General features: G+C 35.4%; 1 protein-coding gene across 1 annotated transcript; it reads right to left on the minus strand.

The window, feature by feature from the left end:
* Positions 1 to 4,719: 4,719 nt before the first annotated feature.
* LOC127786698 (aminopeptidase M1) lies at positions 4,720 to 18,826 on the minus strand. Its single transcript, XM_052314296.1, has 19 exons — positions 18,553 to 18,826; positions 18,314 to 18,462; positions 17,401 to 17,503; positions 16,848 to 17,034; positions 16,672 to 16,765; positions 16,304 to 16,457; positions 16,085 to 16,189; positions 15,885 to 16,001; positions 15,675 to 15,788; positions 14,355 to 14,537; positions 13,907 to 14,204; positions 13,694 to 13,815; positions 13,519 to 13,616; positions 9,225 to 9,402; positions 9,028 to 9,142; positions 8,872 to 8,939; positions 8,650 to 8,724; positions 5,286 to 5,363; positions 4,720 to 5,189 (listed from the first exon to the last, which is right to left on the minus strand). Exons 1-19 carry the CDS (start codon positions 18,784 to 18,786, stop codon positions 5,004 to 5,006), a joined length of 2,658 nt encoding a protein of 885 aa, XP_052170256.1. The 5' UTR covers positions 18,787 to 18,826; the 3' UTR covers positions 4,720 to 5,003.
* Between the last annotated feature and the right edge of the window lie 386 nt (positions 18,827 to 19,212).

Here is a 19,212-nt window from a genome sequence, read left to right on the forward strand (position 1 = left end):
GTTAAAAAATATATAAAAATGCGCAGTTTATGTCTTTATAAGTGCAAATATTATTTTCAACAAACATACTAAATATTGTCCACTAATTAAGCCTTCAGTTAATGGTATCCTAAAATAGCGAAGGTGAATCACAGTCAATTCTCAAAAACCAATTCTCGCATGAATGTTTCATTAGTCAAGCTCATAAAGATTTTAGCAAAATTTTTATCTAATTGAAACTTTCATAACTTGTATGATCTCACGCTTGTCTATTTTTATGTCTTGTAGTTTTTCTATAACCAATTGCCAATTGACTTGATTTTGCATATCTAACATTGGTTGAATCTTCATAGCATTAGTAATTCTTTTAGACGATTCGACAATATTTGACAAGGCAATAATGCTCTCATCAATGGGTTGAGTATGTTCACGTCGGATTTTGTTGGTTTCTCCTTCGACGTTATGCTTAGGAGTGCGACTTCTACATGTATTCGTATCTTTAATTAGACTGTCAACCTCATTTACACTTTTATCCATTATTAATAATAAAAAACTTATTAAATTTTTTTATATAAAACATATTATAAATCATATTTTTATTATTTACTTTTAAATACCATGAATGTAAAAGAAATCGTCGTTGTTGGTTAAAGAGTGATCTCCTGTAGTAGCATCATTTTCAAGGATAGCCTTCAACTCATCATATCGAGAATAAAGTTTGGTCCTCCACTTTCCAAATTTTGGTTTTCACTAAAAAAAATTAAAAACAAAAAGATATACAGTTTTTTGCTTGTAAATGTCCAAAAGAAACTATACTACTAATGTGTAATGAAAAAAATATTCATTGGTTAATGAAGTATTATACTTTATAAGAAACTCCTCCCAAACCAATGCATTTACTGTGACACGTCCAGTAAAACTGCTCATATTTAATAATTGGCGAAGTTCAACATTTTTTTTATAGTCTTCAATTGCGCCCTTGCATTTTGAGCTGACACTACAACTCCACATCCATTGTATATGTTCTCAACTACTTTGCTTGCTTGAGATGTGATAACACCATTGTCACTTTTTTTGTGACCAATTAACACTTGATGAAATAGTGAGCTAATCATATACATATCCATTGCATCAATCCAACGTACATGATGATTCTTAGAATTAAGATCCATAGGGCTTGAGATAATATCCCGTGTCATGAAATTTGTCTTCCAAAATTAAAAATTGATGGTTAACCATTACATAATAACATGTTAAAAAATTATAATTGACTAATAATCTGTCTTCAATTTCAAAAATGTCCATTACAACATGTGAAACACTAAAAAGTTTGTCAACCATAACATAATAACATGTTAAAAAAATAAAAATTCAACAAGTCCTACGTTTAATTTCAACAATGCCAATTACAACATATGAAATTCAAGCAAGTTTATGTGAACCATTACATAAGGACATAAATAACAATTAAAAAAAAAAACAAATTCAATCAAAATCAACTCTAACATCATGGTCGGAATGATAATTAACCCACATTAAATTAGCAATTGTATTCCTATTATTAGACCATGTTGCTTCAGCTATGAAAGATATGCGAGCATTTGGAGTCTCATCTTTAGATACATCGACATGTGTAGGATTAAATCTCATCATCGCTAATATCTATGTCCTCACCACAAACATCTTCTATGTCATCAATCCTTGAGAAATTGTGGAGAACACAAGCAGCAAGGACTATCTTTGCTTATGTTTCAATGTAGTGGTAGGGTTGATGCCTCGAATATGCAAATCTTTTTTTAAGCAAACCAATTGTCTTCTCAATAACGTTATGTAGAGATGAATACCAAAAATTGAACAACTCATTGCTACTTTCAAGACACTAACCCTCAATGTCTCTATGATGATAATGAGTCTTGTAGTATGGTATAAGAAATCCCAGAACCAATGGGAAGCCAACATCACAGAGATAGAATTTACCCATTACATAATTGTTTGTTACATATTTATTATTAAATAATTGATGATTTTATGAAAAAAAAAATGTTATCAAACTAGTGGTACAACTTACTCAAAGAAACTATCAACTTATGTTCTTGTCGTAATATTGCACTCCTTAACAACTGACCATCATGAGCTGATCCCTCTCAAATGGCAAGCACATATGTAAATTTCATATCAAATGTACAAACTACTAAAACATTTTGAGAAATCACTTGTTTTCTATTGCGATACCTAATTTGTTCCTTTAAGGGGACATTCATAGCGATATGTGTATCATTTATTGCCTCTACAATATCCTTTACAAAAAAAAAAAAATTACTTTTAATAAGAAAATTAGAATATTGAACCTTTACAAAATATAAGGAAATAAATTCGACCCCTAGCCTGAAAATATGTGAACTAAGGCTTGACATTTTCCTTCTCATATGGTGAGTTGTGAATAGTGGTGTTACTAACATCTCTATATAGTCCAAGACAAGCATGTAACACCATATAGAAGTAATAACTCATTGTTTGACCAAATTTAAAGAAAGTAAAACTTTCAACTCGATTACGTTCGTCATGTCCGATCATGTTTAGAAAAATAGCCGCATGTTCCTCAACTAGGACAGATCTACTATTAACCAATCCATATGTTTGTAACCGAGCACATAATCTATGAAACAGCCATATTTTCATCCTAAATAGGTCATGACAGATTCTATCACTCATTCCAAACATTCGTATAAGGGTCATTTGTCTTTCAGAATCTCAATTTATACGAGAAGCCATTGGGAGATGTCGTTTGCTGCTTGTAGCCATGTTACTCACTATCATGTATGAAATAAAAATTTAATAAAATCAACATATAAATTATATAGTATAATTCCATAAGACATACAAAATGTTTTTTCTAAAACAAGGTGAACAAAAACTCACATAATTTTACACAAACTAAAGAGTAAAGACTCAATTTTTACACCATAAAATCCCAAATAAAAGGTAAAAATAGATATTGAAAACAAAGGGATAAAGCAAAATGAAAAAGTCCTAAAGCAAGCATCTTAGGAATTATTTTGAGGGCTTGCACGCAGCATGGACAGAATAAATTACTCCCTCAATAAACAAATAGACATATTAAATTTTAATTGGAAGAAAGAAACCGATGTTAGCAAAAAATTCAAAAAAAAAATAAACAAACCAATTCGCACCGATGTTAGCAAACAAATTCAAAACGATCTTAGCAAATGGACATAAATAAACAAATGGGCAGAATAAACAAACCGTTATTAGCAAAAAATTTAGAATGATGCCATTGTTGTCCATTTAGCAAAAAATTAAGAAAGAAAGACTGGCTAAACCTTATTACCGGAAAACTAGAAAGCGAAGGGCAACTCGAAAGGTGGCCAATCTTCGATTCTGAGTTAACAAAAAATAAAGGGGAACTTGAAAGATGGTCGACCGTTGATTCCAAGTTAGAAAAACAAAGGGGAAGTCGAAAGGTGCCTGTAAACCAAAAAAAAAGGGCATCAGAAAACTTACAATGGATGAAAATCAAGATTGATCGCCAGATCTACGAAAAACAGAAAAGAATGTGGTTGAAAACCTTAACGTGGACAAAGATGAACAATGATCTAGAACCCAGAATCAGAGCTCGTCTTTGGCAGAAATGGGGTGACGAACATGAAAGGAAAGAGCCGACGTCGAATGGAAGAGAAAAAACCCTAGAGGATGAAGAGAAATCATTGTTGAAGGGATGGAGATGTGAGCAATGTACGCAATGAACTGCTTTTCAATTCCTTGAAAAATTTAATCTACCCTCCGAAGAAAACCTTTTCCAACAAAAGTTTAACTAATCAAACACCTCAAAAACTGAAATGTGAGTGAAAAATGACAATTTTCTATGAAAAATGTGACCAATCAAATGCACTCTTAGTTCTAATAAAAATCCCAACTCAAGCCTTCTTATCAACTAAGCAAACCTATGATTTTTCAACATATATTAATACTACTATGTATTAATATGCATTGAGTCCTGGTCGGTCTTACAAGATTCTTTATTAGTTAGGATTTTAATAGTTCATAGTCAATCATTACTAGGTCTTTCAAGGGAGAATTTAGCCATCTTTAGTACTTGGATAAAAATCATTCTTAATAACATCATTGATTATGACCATCCTAACAATTAGGGCTGGCAATAAGCCGAGCTACTTGTAAATTGCCTCAAGATTTGACTTGATAATTAACTCACTAAGCTAGTTCGTGATATAAATGAACCAAGTTTGATCTCAAATATTTGACTCATTTAGTAAATGAGTCGAGCTTGAGCTACCATTAGCTCGATTCATTTGACTCACGAGCCAACTCAATATACTTATATATATTAATTTTATAAATTTATTAAATAAAAAATATTTATTACTTAATACTCAATAATATAAAATATACTTAATAATTTTATAAATATATTATTTAAATATAAATAAGTATATCACATATATTATTTAAATATATATATATATATACATAAAAACAAGATGATAGTTTCGAGCTAAGTTGAGCCGACCTAGCTCATAATCATCATCGAGTTGAGCTCGAACTAAAAAAATCAGCTCATATCAAGCTCGAGCCGAGCTATGAACCAAGCTAAAATCAATCGAGCTGAGAGCTCGAGCTAGGTCTAGCTCGGCTTATTGCCAGCCTTACTAACAATAACGAAGACTCAAACCGGACATATCTCAACCGCCAGGCTACCACATCAAATGGTAAAACTGTTTTCATGGCAAGTGAATGCTGCATTATATATAGATAGAGACGGCAACAGGCATAAAATCATTGGACACAGAACCAGAGTATCTTTCAAAAAACCAACCACCACCAAGCTTTATCAAAAAGGATACAGAACAATAATCCAGATTACTATGATTATTATTATAGAACTGATTTTCCCTAAATTGTTCTTATGAGAGTTTTTGGTTACTGGGTGTAAATGAGGATTCTGTGCTGTGGAAATGGAATGCCTTCTCATGCTGTCTTGTTGTCTCTTAGTACTCCCTGTGAGCCAGCTCTTGAACAACCTCAGCTAGATGCTTCTCCTTCTGAATGCTTTCAACCCACTTTGCATTGATGTGAACCCGCTCCACGCTCTGCTTCAAGGTCCTTGCGATTGCAGGCTTAGTCCGGCTTGCAAAGAACTCCTCCACTTCCTTTGCTTTATTGAAAGAAGCAAACTACAGGGAAGAGAAAAACGAGCAAGGCAAAAAAGAACTTGTGAGGAATCAAACAGAGAGAGAGAGAGAGAGAGAGAGAGAGAAACGAGAACAAACTGGTGACACGACTGTGCTGACAAAGCGAGTGATCAGAAACCCAGAGCCCCATGTCTTTGAGATGTAATCCCAGTTATCCTGTATGCCAAAGAAAGGGAAAACCAAAAGTAACATATGAATTTCAACCTTTTGGAGGGTAATCTGCAGTATCAACTTGGAGCTTAAAAAGAAATGACACCAATTAAAATTGGGGAATGATTACAGTCAGGTTTGGCCTGCATATACATCAGATAGTAAGATTAAGTATACACTGAGAAAAGAATGAAGAAGACAACGAATTAATCCTTTTATCACGCAGTGAGATATCAGCCAGGTAATTGACTATAGTAAGGCCAAAGTTGATATCAATTAACCTTCTGCCCTTCCACTGGCTCAAGCTACTCTACATTGATTACAAAACTTGTATCAAATTTGAAACTTAAGTTGATGAAAGCAATCAGTAAAAGAACCAGATTGCATTTCCATCAGAGCCAGTCCTTCCAGGTAAATAATTAGACTTATATTCCAAATTCAGAACTTCTCAAGTTAATTAAAAAGTTCAGCTTCAGAGGAAGTTAGTAGCAAAAGCTGGGCAGGGAAGACCAAAGAGAACTTGGTGTGAACTCTTTATAGACATGACAAATAATATAATGGTTTTTTTAAAAGGGTATGACTATGGTAGAGACTAGAATTCATGTAGCAGACTGCACTTAGTGGGATTACAGCGTGCAATTGTTGTTATTGTATCATTGAAAAAGCTCCAAAGGGACCTATATAAAAGGAAGTAAAGAAAGAGAAAACTGAAAAAACTTTCTGCTATATTATTCCCTCTATGAACAATGTGGAGGAGGATAGACAAAAAGAGGATTACTCTTTCAGCCACAAAAATAAGGAAACAGGGAATCTTCCCTACAGAAGATGAATCAGGCTCTCCATGCTTTTAAGAACTCTTCTATTGCTTTCTATCCACATGCTCCATACCACATAAAACATGGTGATATCCCACACCCGTCTCTAACTTCACCTCAGACGGCTCTGAGGCCAAGAGAGAAACAACTCTGAAACTGTGGCTGGCATCACCCAATTGACCTTGAACATCTGCCTTGCCAAATCAAAATGCAAAGAAGATGGTTACTGTTTCCCTACAACCCTTGCACACATAGCACCTGTCAACTAGAATATGTATCAACTTCGTCAAATTGTCAATCCAAAAAAAAAAAAGAAAAGGTGCTACTCTTGTTTTCCAAACTGCCTTTCAACGAAATCAACCTCCCTGACATCATCAATAACGTTAAAAAAAGACAAATAAAAGTCTCTCCACTTGTTGGGTGCCATGTCCACTATCTACCCCCTTCCCAGCAATAAACTGGTCCTGAAGCATCCTTGAAAAACCTAAAGTTAGGACACCACACCATACCCTCTTGAGTCCATGTATAAATATCTTTCACCGAGATGTTTTTATCCCTAGCTAAAACAAAAGCTCAGGGACACTTCACTAGGTGTTCTATGCCCACAATATCTATGGCTATAACTTAACCATAATGCCCATCTTGACATTGAAAGCTGCATTCCATATGAAATCCCCCACACTCAGTAATACCCTACCAAAACCCCAATTCCAAGTGGAGTTCTAATGTGAACCATAGGCCAGCCTCCCCAACTACACCTGAATTCATCATCCACCAAAAAACTTGCCACTATCTATTAGGTTCACTCACATACCTCCAGAACCATTTTCCAAACACAGCTTTATTGAACTAGTTAGTTTACAAGCTCCAAGTGCAAACCCTACAAAGGTTCATAAATCTTGCTCCAATTTACTAAATGATGCTAGAATTCATCTCTGATTCTGATGGCCGACACTGAGACTGAGAGACGAAAGCTAGGTATTGTGCATATTGATGCAGGCAGTGCTGTGCCTAGTGTGTTAAGTATCCTACCTGGGGAATACATTCACAAGATTGAAACTCAAAGGAATTGACTGGGGCATGCACAAGTGGTGGAGCATATGGTTTAATTTGACACAAAGCAGAGAATCTTACCAGGGCTTAAACATGCCTCAAATTGTATTTGGTCTTGGCTAAGAAATAGAATAAGAGAGAGTCAACTTCACTTATGCATGTGCATATAGTCATGTAGGGAGATTACTGAAGGTCTAAAATTCATGCAGCCAACCCTACACATAGTATGATGAAAGTTTGTGACTTGTTTACAAAATTGTCATAATCACAACTTCAATAAAATTAGTTACTTAGGCATTATTTGATTCATTTCTATTTTTCATATTTATTTTCGTTTTCTATTAAAAAATTAAACATTACATTTGATAAAGTTATCATTTTTCAAATATTTTAAAATAAAAATTAAAAAATGATGTTTGACAAAAATGTTAATTGGGAGATTAAAATGATTTATAGAAGTTTTTGTTTTGCATTTTCAATCAATTAAAAGTTGTGGTTGATTGGTCACCGAAGTTGATAAAGTAGATGTGATTTATCAATTGTGAAAAGTTGGGTTGATTAAAGACATGGCTAGTTATTCGATCAAAAACAAAGTATGAACACATAAACACCATTTGGTGCTTTTATTTTTTCCAAAAGAATAGTTGAATTTTTTGGAAACAAAAATAGAGCACCAATGACCATTTTCTGCTTTTTGCCCAAAATAGAGATGATAAAAACAAAAAATTGATTGCGTTAGTAAATCAAATGAGGCCTTAACTTTTTGTTTGCCAAATTATAATCACATCATCATGAGAAGAACTGAATAGTATCTTCAAATTGGAATGATGGCCTCTTTTCAATATTTTATATTTATCATTACCATAGGTTGGGAGGTATCTATAAACTAGTGGTAAATTTTCAATATTTTTTAGGTTTTTTATCCTTTTTTTAAATATACAAATAATATTTTTTGTCATATCTCACCATATCCTTATCTTTGTTTCTATGAAATCACCACATGCCATGTCCATATCTATAACCCTTACCATATCCATATTCATACATGTAATAATGCTTCTTAATTTAACACTTTTGATCTAAGTGAACTTCAATTATCTAACCCCTTGGACTAATTCATTATTTCCAAGTATCAAGATGATACATCAGGATGTTTTCTCCAGTGATTTAAAAGGGTGTTCTAAGTGCACAAGACTCCTTGCTTTGTGAGAGTCAAGAGATGTTATTTTCCTCCAACTTTTTCCTTTAAAAAAAAAATGTTTCCAAAACTCGAACCTGTGGCCTTCCAATCACAGATGTGAACAAAATAAATTCTATATATTCTTTTTTCTTTTTTCAGAAGTAAGAATCATGATAGTTACAGGTTCTCAGCCAGTATGTTCTATGTTAAGTGCTTTCTCAGATAAATGCAGGATCAAGGTTACCTTCAGCCACCTCCAAGCTGTTTCACGCCCCTCTATACCAACTTGGACTCCAAAAATAGCATCTTGGCTGCGAACCTGAATGAAGGAAAGAAACAAACTCAGCTCCAATAAACTTCAAGATATTATGGCATCCAAGTTGCAAACTTTTTGCTTCCCAGATAAGTAGCTCAAAAATTCTAAACTTTCATTATAATCAAGGCAGTAAAGACAAAACGAAAGTACCTCAGAGGACAGTATAAAGTTGAGAACTTCAAGCACAATATCTGGATCTGGACAGGATGCTAAAGCACCTATATAAACATCGAGGCAATCTAGTGGTGAAAACCTTTATTACATTCAATTTCTTTTCTATCATTTTGAAAAAAATATTGTAATTACCTAGAATTCGTGTTTTCTCCTGGCTCAGGTCGGTTTCTTGATAAACCCTCAAAAGAGATTCATAACCAGATCTATCTGATGTGCTGACAGTTCGCATCACAGCCACATAGGCAGCCTGCAAAAAGAAATGACCATAAGACACATATGATAGAACAATAAATGGAAGGGGAAAATAGATAAACACTGTCTATAGGTACCCTTCTTATGTCAGGTGGAAGAAGAGGTGTATTCCTGTCATTTAAGAATGCATTAAGACGCCTTCTTGCTTCATTCTGTGTAACAACATGTCCAAACTGGGCTAAGGCAGTCAATAGTTCTCCTCTCAACATGGCATCCAAGTGGCTCTCACCTTCTTTAGGATCCCAACCTAGTTTTCTGACCAGGAACTTAAACAGCATTAGAAATTTTGAAATAAAAGACACAAAAATGTAAAAATAATTTTGCATTTGAAAGACCAAAAACTGCTGAGGTGTGAAGTTCAAATTGCATAATTGAGAAATCAATGAACTGCAGCAGAAAAGCTGGTCAGAAATGTAGTTCAATCGCTAAAATGTGCAAGATAAATGCTATCTACGATAAAGCCTGACAAGAGAAATGGCATCACAAGTGGTTGGATACATGGCTTGATTGACAATCTTATAGTTATCATAGCAGAGTAGATTAATTCAAGATGTTACAAGTCCTCCAGGGGCTCTCCCATGGAATCTTATAAGTCATGCAACTTGCACCTCACGCTTAGGCTCCAACTGTTAGTGTATGCCCTACAGCTTAAAGGTTAAATTGTATTTGATACATTAAGATGTGATATATTTGTTGAGTAATATATCTAGTTCTTTCATATTCATGTTATCTATTGGCAAGCTTTGTCTTTTATACTTATTTATTCATTCAACAATTACTTAAATATAACATGCCTAAAGACAAAGTCCCTAGGTTTACTCTGTGTAGAAAGAAATTGAGGTGTGACTTCAATTATAAGGTCCTTAATACACCTAAGAGTACAATCTTAAACTTGTCATTGGCCAAAAGTGTCATTGAGATGGAACATCAATAACACAAAGACACCAGTGTGTGCTATGATGTTACCTTTAGGAAATGTAGTAATTGATCTTATGGACTATGGGTATGGGATACCTAAGCTAGTACATGGGTGCTTGTTGGTGAGTACAAGTTCATTGGACTAACCCAACCAAAAGGATTCCTTATGAATCTTGCAAGAGTGTCTAAGGAAACCTCTAGTGGCGGTTGTGCAAGTGATCCTTCGACTTGAGGTCACCACTATGTCTTGCATGTAGATTCACATGCTTTGTCACTGCTAAGGAAGCATCTCAATAAGAGGTGTGAGTACGGCAATGATAGGATATACCATGAAGCATGTGAAGGTGGTGTGTGAGCCAAGACAGGATTCATCAACCCCTAATTTGGGGAGATATGTCTCATGGGCCCTTTGGAGAAATATAACTTGTAAGTCTATGGCTGTAGCAGGATAGTGATCCTATGGAAGCTATACTTTCCAGAAACCAAAAAAACATTATAATCAAACACTGAATGAGGATTGACACACAATCATGTTCTCGTTTTATTGAGACACTTTAAACTGATGAATGAATTGAATTGCATAAAAAGACCGTTATTGAAAGGCAATGATTATAAATTGATCATTCTACCAATTCGGGGCCATGATGGGTTGCTAGAATCCTCTCGTGGTCTATAACTTTATTCAATAAAGTCATGACCAACATATGTAGAAGCCTAATGGGTTGCATGCAATAAGGGTTTGCAAATACAAGATAACCGGGGGGGGGGGGGACTCGATTAGGATTGAGGAATCCTAATGAGGATAAATATTAATAGTTAATATTTTAGAACTTATAATAAATTAGTCTTTTAATTAAGTTTGTCATAATTCACCTAAAATCCTAGTTGGACTGGGCTACCCAAATTAAGGGCTCGAGTCTTGGTGAATTGTTACTTAATTAAGCTATGGGCTTATTTATGAAACTAACCTAAGAACATTGGGTGAGTTAAGGAGCTTAATGAGTTGTTTTAAAGTGTTTAAAACTAAAGCCCAAATGGGTTATTTTAAAGTGGTTAAGACATAAAGTCCAAAAGGAGATTGAAAAGAAAGGTCCAATGTTATGTTTTAAAGTGTTTAAAACATAGGCTTAAAATACCATGCAGCCCAACCTCATTAATTAGGGTTTGCGCCTAAGGGTTTTAAACAACCCTTGTATGGTTCCTTTAAGCGTGCCTCTTAAGCCATTGATGCCTTGTGACGTGCATGTGAGAAAGCTCCCATGCCACCCTCTTGAGCTAACACTCTTTTGTCCTTAAAAAGCCACCCCCTTCCAGGTTCTTGGATTGCAAGCTCGCATGGATAGTGTTAAGAGGCACTTGATCGGCTTGGTGATTACTGCTTTATGAGTTTGGATTTGCACGTTAAGAGATAATCCTATGCCCTCTCCTCCGTAATCCATTCCCTTGGAAAGATTCCAAGGAATTTATGTTAAAAAAAAATTATTTTCCACTGTGCTTATGATCCATAAATTCCTTCACCAACCACTGTTGTGCCTTGGCATGCCTTGAGCCTTTGACAATTGTCTATGTGTCATATTTTTGGATGTGTTCCTTTTGTCTATGGGCTAACAAGTTGGATCCTAAATCACATATATTGTCTTGAGGTACTCACAATGACAACAATGTTAGTGCGCGATTCTTCAAAAATTCTTTTAAAAACCACAGAGTGTTCCTAATGCACAATACTCCCCACTTTGTGAGGCTTAAAGAAGGGTCATAATTTTACTCAGGCTTGCTCTTGCTTTTCTATGCAAAGTGGTTGTTTCCACAACTCAAAGTTGTGACCTTGTCACAAAGGGACAACATTACCATTGCTACCAAGGCTTGCCCTCCAACCTTTACATTAATATTATACTTTTGAGTTCACACCATATTTTACTCAACCTTGCTACTTCAATAAAATTGAGAACACTATCCTCTTGTGAATTCTATACTATGTCACTCCAACTGTATCTTCATCTATTCCAATTGATTGTTCTACATCCTCATCATCCGTGTCCACCAAAGGAGCTGGTATTCATTGCTCATCTCCACCCCAAGTCAAAGTTTCCTATTATTGTTTGAAAATGTAAATGTTCTTTTACTTCTTACCATGTGATTCTTTCCCTCGTTGCATTACTCTTGCTACCTCTCTCAATTTCTAAAGCTTTACTTGATATGGCATGTAAACTACAAATATGCCAACTTTTCAATCCAAGTTTCATACTGCCATTGCATGTAAAAGTTGAATAAAGTTGATAGATTCATTGTTTTACACACACAAAATAACTAGGCAACAAGCTAGAACTACCTTACTTTGTATTTATATTAAGGGTAAATTTCACACACCACGCTTGAGATTCGGAAAAATTGCATCAATCATCTTTGTTTTTTCAAAAATAGCACGCACCTCCCTTATAGTCAACTGATTATGTAAATTGACCATCTTGCCCCTAGAGGCTTCACATGACTGAAAGTAATATAAAAATTATAGCATGATTATGCATATTAACTCCAGAGCTTGCAAATGTTTAATTTGCAACCTTTTCTAATTATGTTTTGGCCATATCAACTCACAATTAGCATGTGTTCTAACCTATCCTTAGACTCAACAGTAGATTGAGCTACTTTTAGTTTGTTGCTCTTTTAGAACACTAAGTTGTCTCCAATGAAGAGGCAATATCTGATAGTGCATATTGTTGATGAAGAAATTTCCCAGCCTTCATCTGCATATCCATAGATTAGATTATCACCATGATCTTGATATATTAGAGTTTGCATGTGTGTCCTTAAGATACGTCATAATTTGTATTATTATATTCCAATGACTTGTATGTGATGTGACTATAAACTAACAAAACTTGTGGCAGGATCTATCTGGTCTAGTAATAGTCAAGTAGTTCAATTTCCAAACCAAATCTTCTATACCAACAGCCTTAGATTCTAATATTCTTGTCTCAGACATAGATCAAGAACAAAATTCTGTGGAGAATTAGATTAGCCACAGGATCTGTGAATCAAAATAGCCTGTCCTTAGTATCAATAGACTTAGGTACTAACATCCCTGTTTCATATCATGAATCAAGAACATACTTAAGCTGAAAAGAATTTTGACAATATCTAGCATTTTCACTACACAATCCTTAGCATGAAACTTATTTAAAACTGACTTCAGACTCATTTATGCCTTGGCATTATTGTCGCTAATCATAATATCATCTGCATATACTATGGTTGTCCACTGTACTATATGCATAGTCCTTCATAGTATAGACCCATTGACAGCCAACCATATTGCAAAGTAAAGCAGAACTTCCTAATTTGCCATAATTTCCAAGCTGAAGCTTAAGCACAACTTACTGCTATAAAATGCTTAAATGTTCTAATTTTCCATAATTTCCAAGGTGAAGCCAACACAGTACATGAGGAACTTACTCTGCTGAACACTGAAACAGGTTAATGAAAAACTGTTTCATGTTATCCAGCAATTCAGGAGCAGCATCAGCAGCAATTCTTGCAATTTTGTAGCTTATCTGTGGAAACAAGAATTGCATTTAGGACCAAATAGAAGCCTGGAAAAATATTAACAGTTTATGAAAATGATCATTACACTGATCAAGTTAGACAGAACAGTGTATTCAAGTTCCTCCCTGTAAGCACCCATCAAGGTAAGCAAGGAGACTAAGGGCTGATGGCATGCCATACATAAGGCAAATGAATCATCCAAAATTCCTGTTGAAAAGGAAAAACAAACAAACAAAAAGAAAGATGAGCATTCCAAATATTCTTAAATCTTAAAAACAAAAAACTAGTGAAAAACTACCAAATCTATCAGTTGCAGACAAGTATTTGGCCTCTATTGCATATCGAAGTCGGGCTGCAAGTTCTTCACCATATTTCACCCTATAAAAGCCTGTCTGATCTACATTTAGTTTTATCCAAACCCCTGTATCTGCAAGGCTACCTTCGGAGATTGAGCAGCCAAGGAATTCCTTTGTATCAAGAGTTTCAGATTTTACTTGCAATAGAAGACTCTTGCGATTTTCATATGAGCAACAGCACAGTGTTATTGGAACAATCCATTGCCCATCCCCAGGGGAACCACCCAACAGGAATTGTGACTGTCATTGAATTAGCAAATGTCAGAATTTCCTCAAGTTTCATATATCATAAACAGAATTTATACATGTAAGAGACAGGTTTGCAATCCACTCAAAGAATGCCATAGCACAGTTTTTAACATGCAAACAGACACGAGTTGATATGGAAACCTGCTCCAACTCCAAGTTTTGACCTTTGACTTTGACAGATACAATTGGGTAACCTTTTTGTTTTGTCCATGAATTCATCAGCTCATTCACTGGTTCACCAGATTCCTGCTCAAGGACACCCCACAAGTCTTCTGTCTTTGCGTTTGAGCAAGCATATTTTTTAATGTATGAAGCAAGGGCCCTCTAATTGCATGAAAAAACCACCATAAAAAAGTGTGATTACTTTAAGATAAAACAATAAAGATAAAAAAAGAATTTGATTCTGATAAAACAAGGCAAAAGTAGATTCAGGAATTCAACTAACATAGCATTGCACAATAAAATCAGTAATAAAGGATGCTCTACTTATTTTCTTCACATAATGGGAGCATCATTATTATCTCATAGAAGCTTCTGCTCTTACCAAACCTCCATCAATGAAATTCTGAAAAAACCATGATCAGTTATGCTGCATGGACCTAAGTATCTTGTATCCATGTCAGCTACAGGTGTATGTCTAAGCACCAAATCCTTCAAATACAGAAAACTTCAGCTAAGAAGTTATAAGGCTTAGGAGTAATGGCACAGGAGATGGTATAACCACACTGTTACAAGACTTCTCCACACGTAGATGAACACAGAATACTGAGTACTGCTTATTTGCTTCCAATAATGAATAGTGTAAAGCATCCTTATCACCTCATGTATGCTTCTGCCCCTACCAGACCACCAATAAAATTACGAAGATGCCATGATCAGTTAGGCTACATGGACCTAGGTAACCATGTCAACTTAAGGTGTAGTCTAAGCACCAAAATTTTCAAATCCCCAAAAACTTCAGCTAAGAAGGAAAAAGTAAAGTAATTGAAGCTTCCAGAACATGGTTTCCAACTGATAAACAAAACAACTAATGGAAGACTAGCTGACGTAATCTCACTGTAATGAGGCTTTTTCTAAACAGTCAGTTTTGCACCTGGTACACTGATTTTTCTTCTTATCCTACTTCCTATATGGTAGGTAGATACAAAGTGGAATGAATGAGCAAAAAGGAAATTTGGAGGGAGGCATACAGAGTGAGAAGATCTGAAAGAGAAATAAAGAACGCGAGTGTGTGTGTGTGTGTGTGTGTGTGGGGGGGGGGGGGGGGGGGGGGGGGGGTGGGCGGGGTAGAGATGAAAAAAGAAGAAAGAAAGAATGAGGGCTTCTAATATTTTTCAACCTCTATTCAAGAAAGACCAGGATCCTACCAAAGTACCATGGAAGTGCAAAAAAATTACAAGAATAATGTGAGACCATTGACAACTAAGTTGAAACTGTGTAATAAGAAACCAAAGGACCAACCTGGAAACATTCAGGACCAAGATAGCTCTGCAGCATGCGGATAACAGATGCACCTTTCCTGTAACTAATTGCATCAAATATTTCATCAATCTCACTAGCATGATTTATCTCGACCTGGAAAGAAACATATTCTCCAAATCAAGATTTTGGGCATATATTTTTCAATCTATCAGAAGTGAAAATATTAAACCCCTCAAGTAGACAGCTTGCCTCAATGGGATGCGACTCTGCAAGCCCATCCAACCTAAGGCCCTCTGTACTTTCATCAAGAAACTGTGTCCAAATTTTCCATTCTGGAAACAAGCTATCAGCTGCTAAATAGCTCACCTGAATAAAAAGAGCAAATTTATACACGACTTATCAAACCATGTAATCAGCACAGTAGAAACAAATGAATTAAAGTGAGTTACCCATGTTGCAAATCCCTCATTCAGCCAAAGATGAGTCCACCATTCCATTGTCACAAGATTGCCAAACCACTGGTGTGCAAGTTCATGGGCCACAACAGTTGCAACCTATGGTGTAGTAGACAAAATATGAGGTTGATTAAACACAAGAGGAAGAATCCATGTCAAATTGGATAACTATTTTCAGGAACCTGAGTAGACTTGTTAGGATAAAAACACTACCCTCTGTTTGTTAGCAGCCGCAGAGTGTTTTTCATCATAGAGCAAAGCCGTTTCACGATATGTAACTAGACCGTAGTTCTCCATAGCTCCAGCTGCAAAATCAGGGATTGCAACCATATCCAATTTGGGCAGTGAATATGGCACAGCAAAGTACCTGCAGAACTCCAAATGGTGAATGATATCGTGAATAAATAAAGATGTTACAGAAGCATCCAAAGGGAAAAAAACACCAAACAACTAAGAATTGCATAAGCAAAATACAAAAAAGCATTGCACATTAGGCAAACTTGCAAACAACCAATTTTGTTAGATGAAGTTTATCCCTAATAATAATAAATATTGACACAATAAATAGATAAGAAACATACTTTTTGTAAAGATCGAGTGTTTTGACAGCAACGTCTAAAGCAAATTTTCCTTGGCTAGCCTTGCCAACTTGGCAATAAACCCGGACTTTGATTCCTGACAGCAGCAAAATAAAAGTGAGGGATACGTTGTTCAACATGCTCATTTAAGAGAAAGGAAAGAACACAGTATATGATACCATCAGAAGTATGATCTTCCAAATAGTCGAACAAACCAACGACAACTGCCACCAAATAAGTAGACATGACAGGCGATTCCTGATAGCAAACTGTCTTAACAGTGCCGTCCATTTTTTCATTAATAGCTGGCATATTGGAAAGAGCTATGAGCTCTGATGGCACCTCCAATGTGATTTTGAATGTAGCCTGACCAACAATTATCACAGTATTAAGAGAAATCCTTATAACGTTCACTTTATTTGCGTGCATATACAAACCCATCACTATGAAACTAAAGGATTTAAAAAAAAACAGGTGTCAACTTATGTTGCCCTAATTTTCTTGTGAGTGTAAGAAGTTATAATCTGTGGTTTGACATTAAAGCAATAAATATTCTAGTTGGTGGAGTGATTCAATCTTTTCTGAGTACTTGAAGATTTTTTGTACAAAACAAAGATTATACATGTAATCATTTATTTTTTGTATGAAATAAAAGGACATTTTCTTCAGATTTATCCATAAAGAAATGCTCATACACACAAGGAAGGCAACGAGGACTTAATAAATAGGCACCTTAAAAGCAGGTTCATCCCAACAGGGAAAGCACCGCCTAGCATCAGCTGGTTCAAACTGTGTCACTGCCATGTTCTTCTTCTCCCCATTATGCTCATAAGTACTGAAGAAGATAATTGTAATAGAAATGAGATCCACAAATTACAATGAAATATCAGTATACAACAGATTTTGCGATTTGTTCTTTGTTGAAACTGAAACTCACAAACAGAACATATATTGAATGCTAGGACTATAGAAGGGGCTCTGGTTGACCGCACAATAAGCCATAAAATTTTTAAAATTCTATCAAATATTGTGTGTGTGTGTGTGTGTCAAGTCGTCCCTAAACATTCTCTATAGATGCGTGAAATCATCCTTGAGGAAAGTTCACCATGTAAGCCAAAGAAGAGTCTTGACCGTACACCATCTCATGGTAAACGAAGAAATGAAGTGGCATTGAATAAATTAGTTAAGAGGCAGACCATGAAATACTGGGTACATGAACAAAAAAGTTGGATCAAGGTTCATGATTAACGTATGTTTGTGTGTGTGTGTGTGTGTGTGTGTGTGTGTGTGTATATATATAGAGAGAGAGAGAGAGGGAGAGGGAGAAGTTACTGCATACCAGGAAACGAACAGTAAGGAACACCTTCAATAACCTTCTATCAACAAATTGCGAAATTATGATAGAGATTACAGATATATCAAAAATAAAAAAATAGGAATTTTGAAGAGGGAACAAGAACAAACAAATATCAGAAAATGTAGCAGAACAAGAGAAACATGCAACATTCGCCATCGGCAAAATGCCATGAGAAGTCATAATAATGCCCATATAACGTACCAATCAAGCAATCAACGAAGATAAACTGAAAAAAAAAAAAAAAATCTATATAGAGAAAGGGAAGACAATGTTTTCTAATGTCCTTACCTTCTGTAGAAGCCTTTCATTTTATCATTGAGGGTTCCTTGGAAGGAAATGGACAAAACCCCAACTCCGAGCGGCAGATTCCGGGGAAACTCCGCCACCAGGATCTCATCTTCTCCCAACAGCTCAACCTCCAAAGCCTCCAACACCAGCTGAACGACAAAAAAAATAATTGAATTTCACAATCCACAAGCAGTCTTTTTATTTTCTCTTCCATTTTTTATTTTCGAAGGGAATAATACCTTGGAACCAGTCTGATCTGTGGAAAAGCGAACGGATTTAGGGTCAACAACGAGATCGGCGGCATTGAGGACGATGAAGCTGGTGTCGGCCAATACGTCGACGGATATTTCGACGGCGCCTTCGAACTTGCAGTTCACCAGGTCCGGTTTGAGCTTGATGTCGTAACGTTTCGGGACGGCCGATTTGGGCAGTCTCGCTTGCCCTTTGAACTGCTCCAACTGCTTCTTCTCCATGGCTCTTTCTCTCTCTCGTTCCCACTACTCGTCACACTCTACTCCCTCGGTCTTTTATAGAAATCGGCACGTCGTTTCAACAACATCGAATTTGAGATTTTTTATTAAAATGGCTTCCAATGTTAAATTGAGTTTAGACCAAAAGAAAACTCAGTAATGTTAATTGTAGGTCGTTTTCATTCTTAATTTTTTAAAATAATAAAAATATGTTTATTTTTATATTTTTAAAAAATATATATAAAAAACCTCAAAACAATATAAAATCGTTTTAACTGTTTTCTTTATAAACACGTTCAAAATGTTAGATTTGAAATGCTATGACACATATCCAAGAAAGAGCTGAATTAGGTAAATTAAAAATTTGTTTGAAACTTAAAATCCTTTTGGTGGAAAATAAAAATTTAGTGCAAGTGAAGATAATGAAAT

This window comes from Diospyros lotus, chromosome 12 (assembly GCF_014633365.1).
Source record: "Diospyros lotus cultivar Yz01 chromosome 12, ASM1463336v1, whole genome shotgun sequence".
Taxonomy (NCBI): Eukaryota; Viridiplantae; Streptophyta; class Magnoliopsida; order Ericales; family Ebenaceae; genus Diospyros; species Diospyros lotus.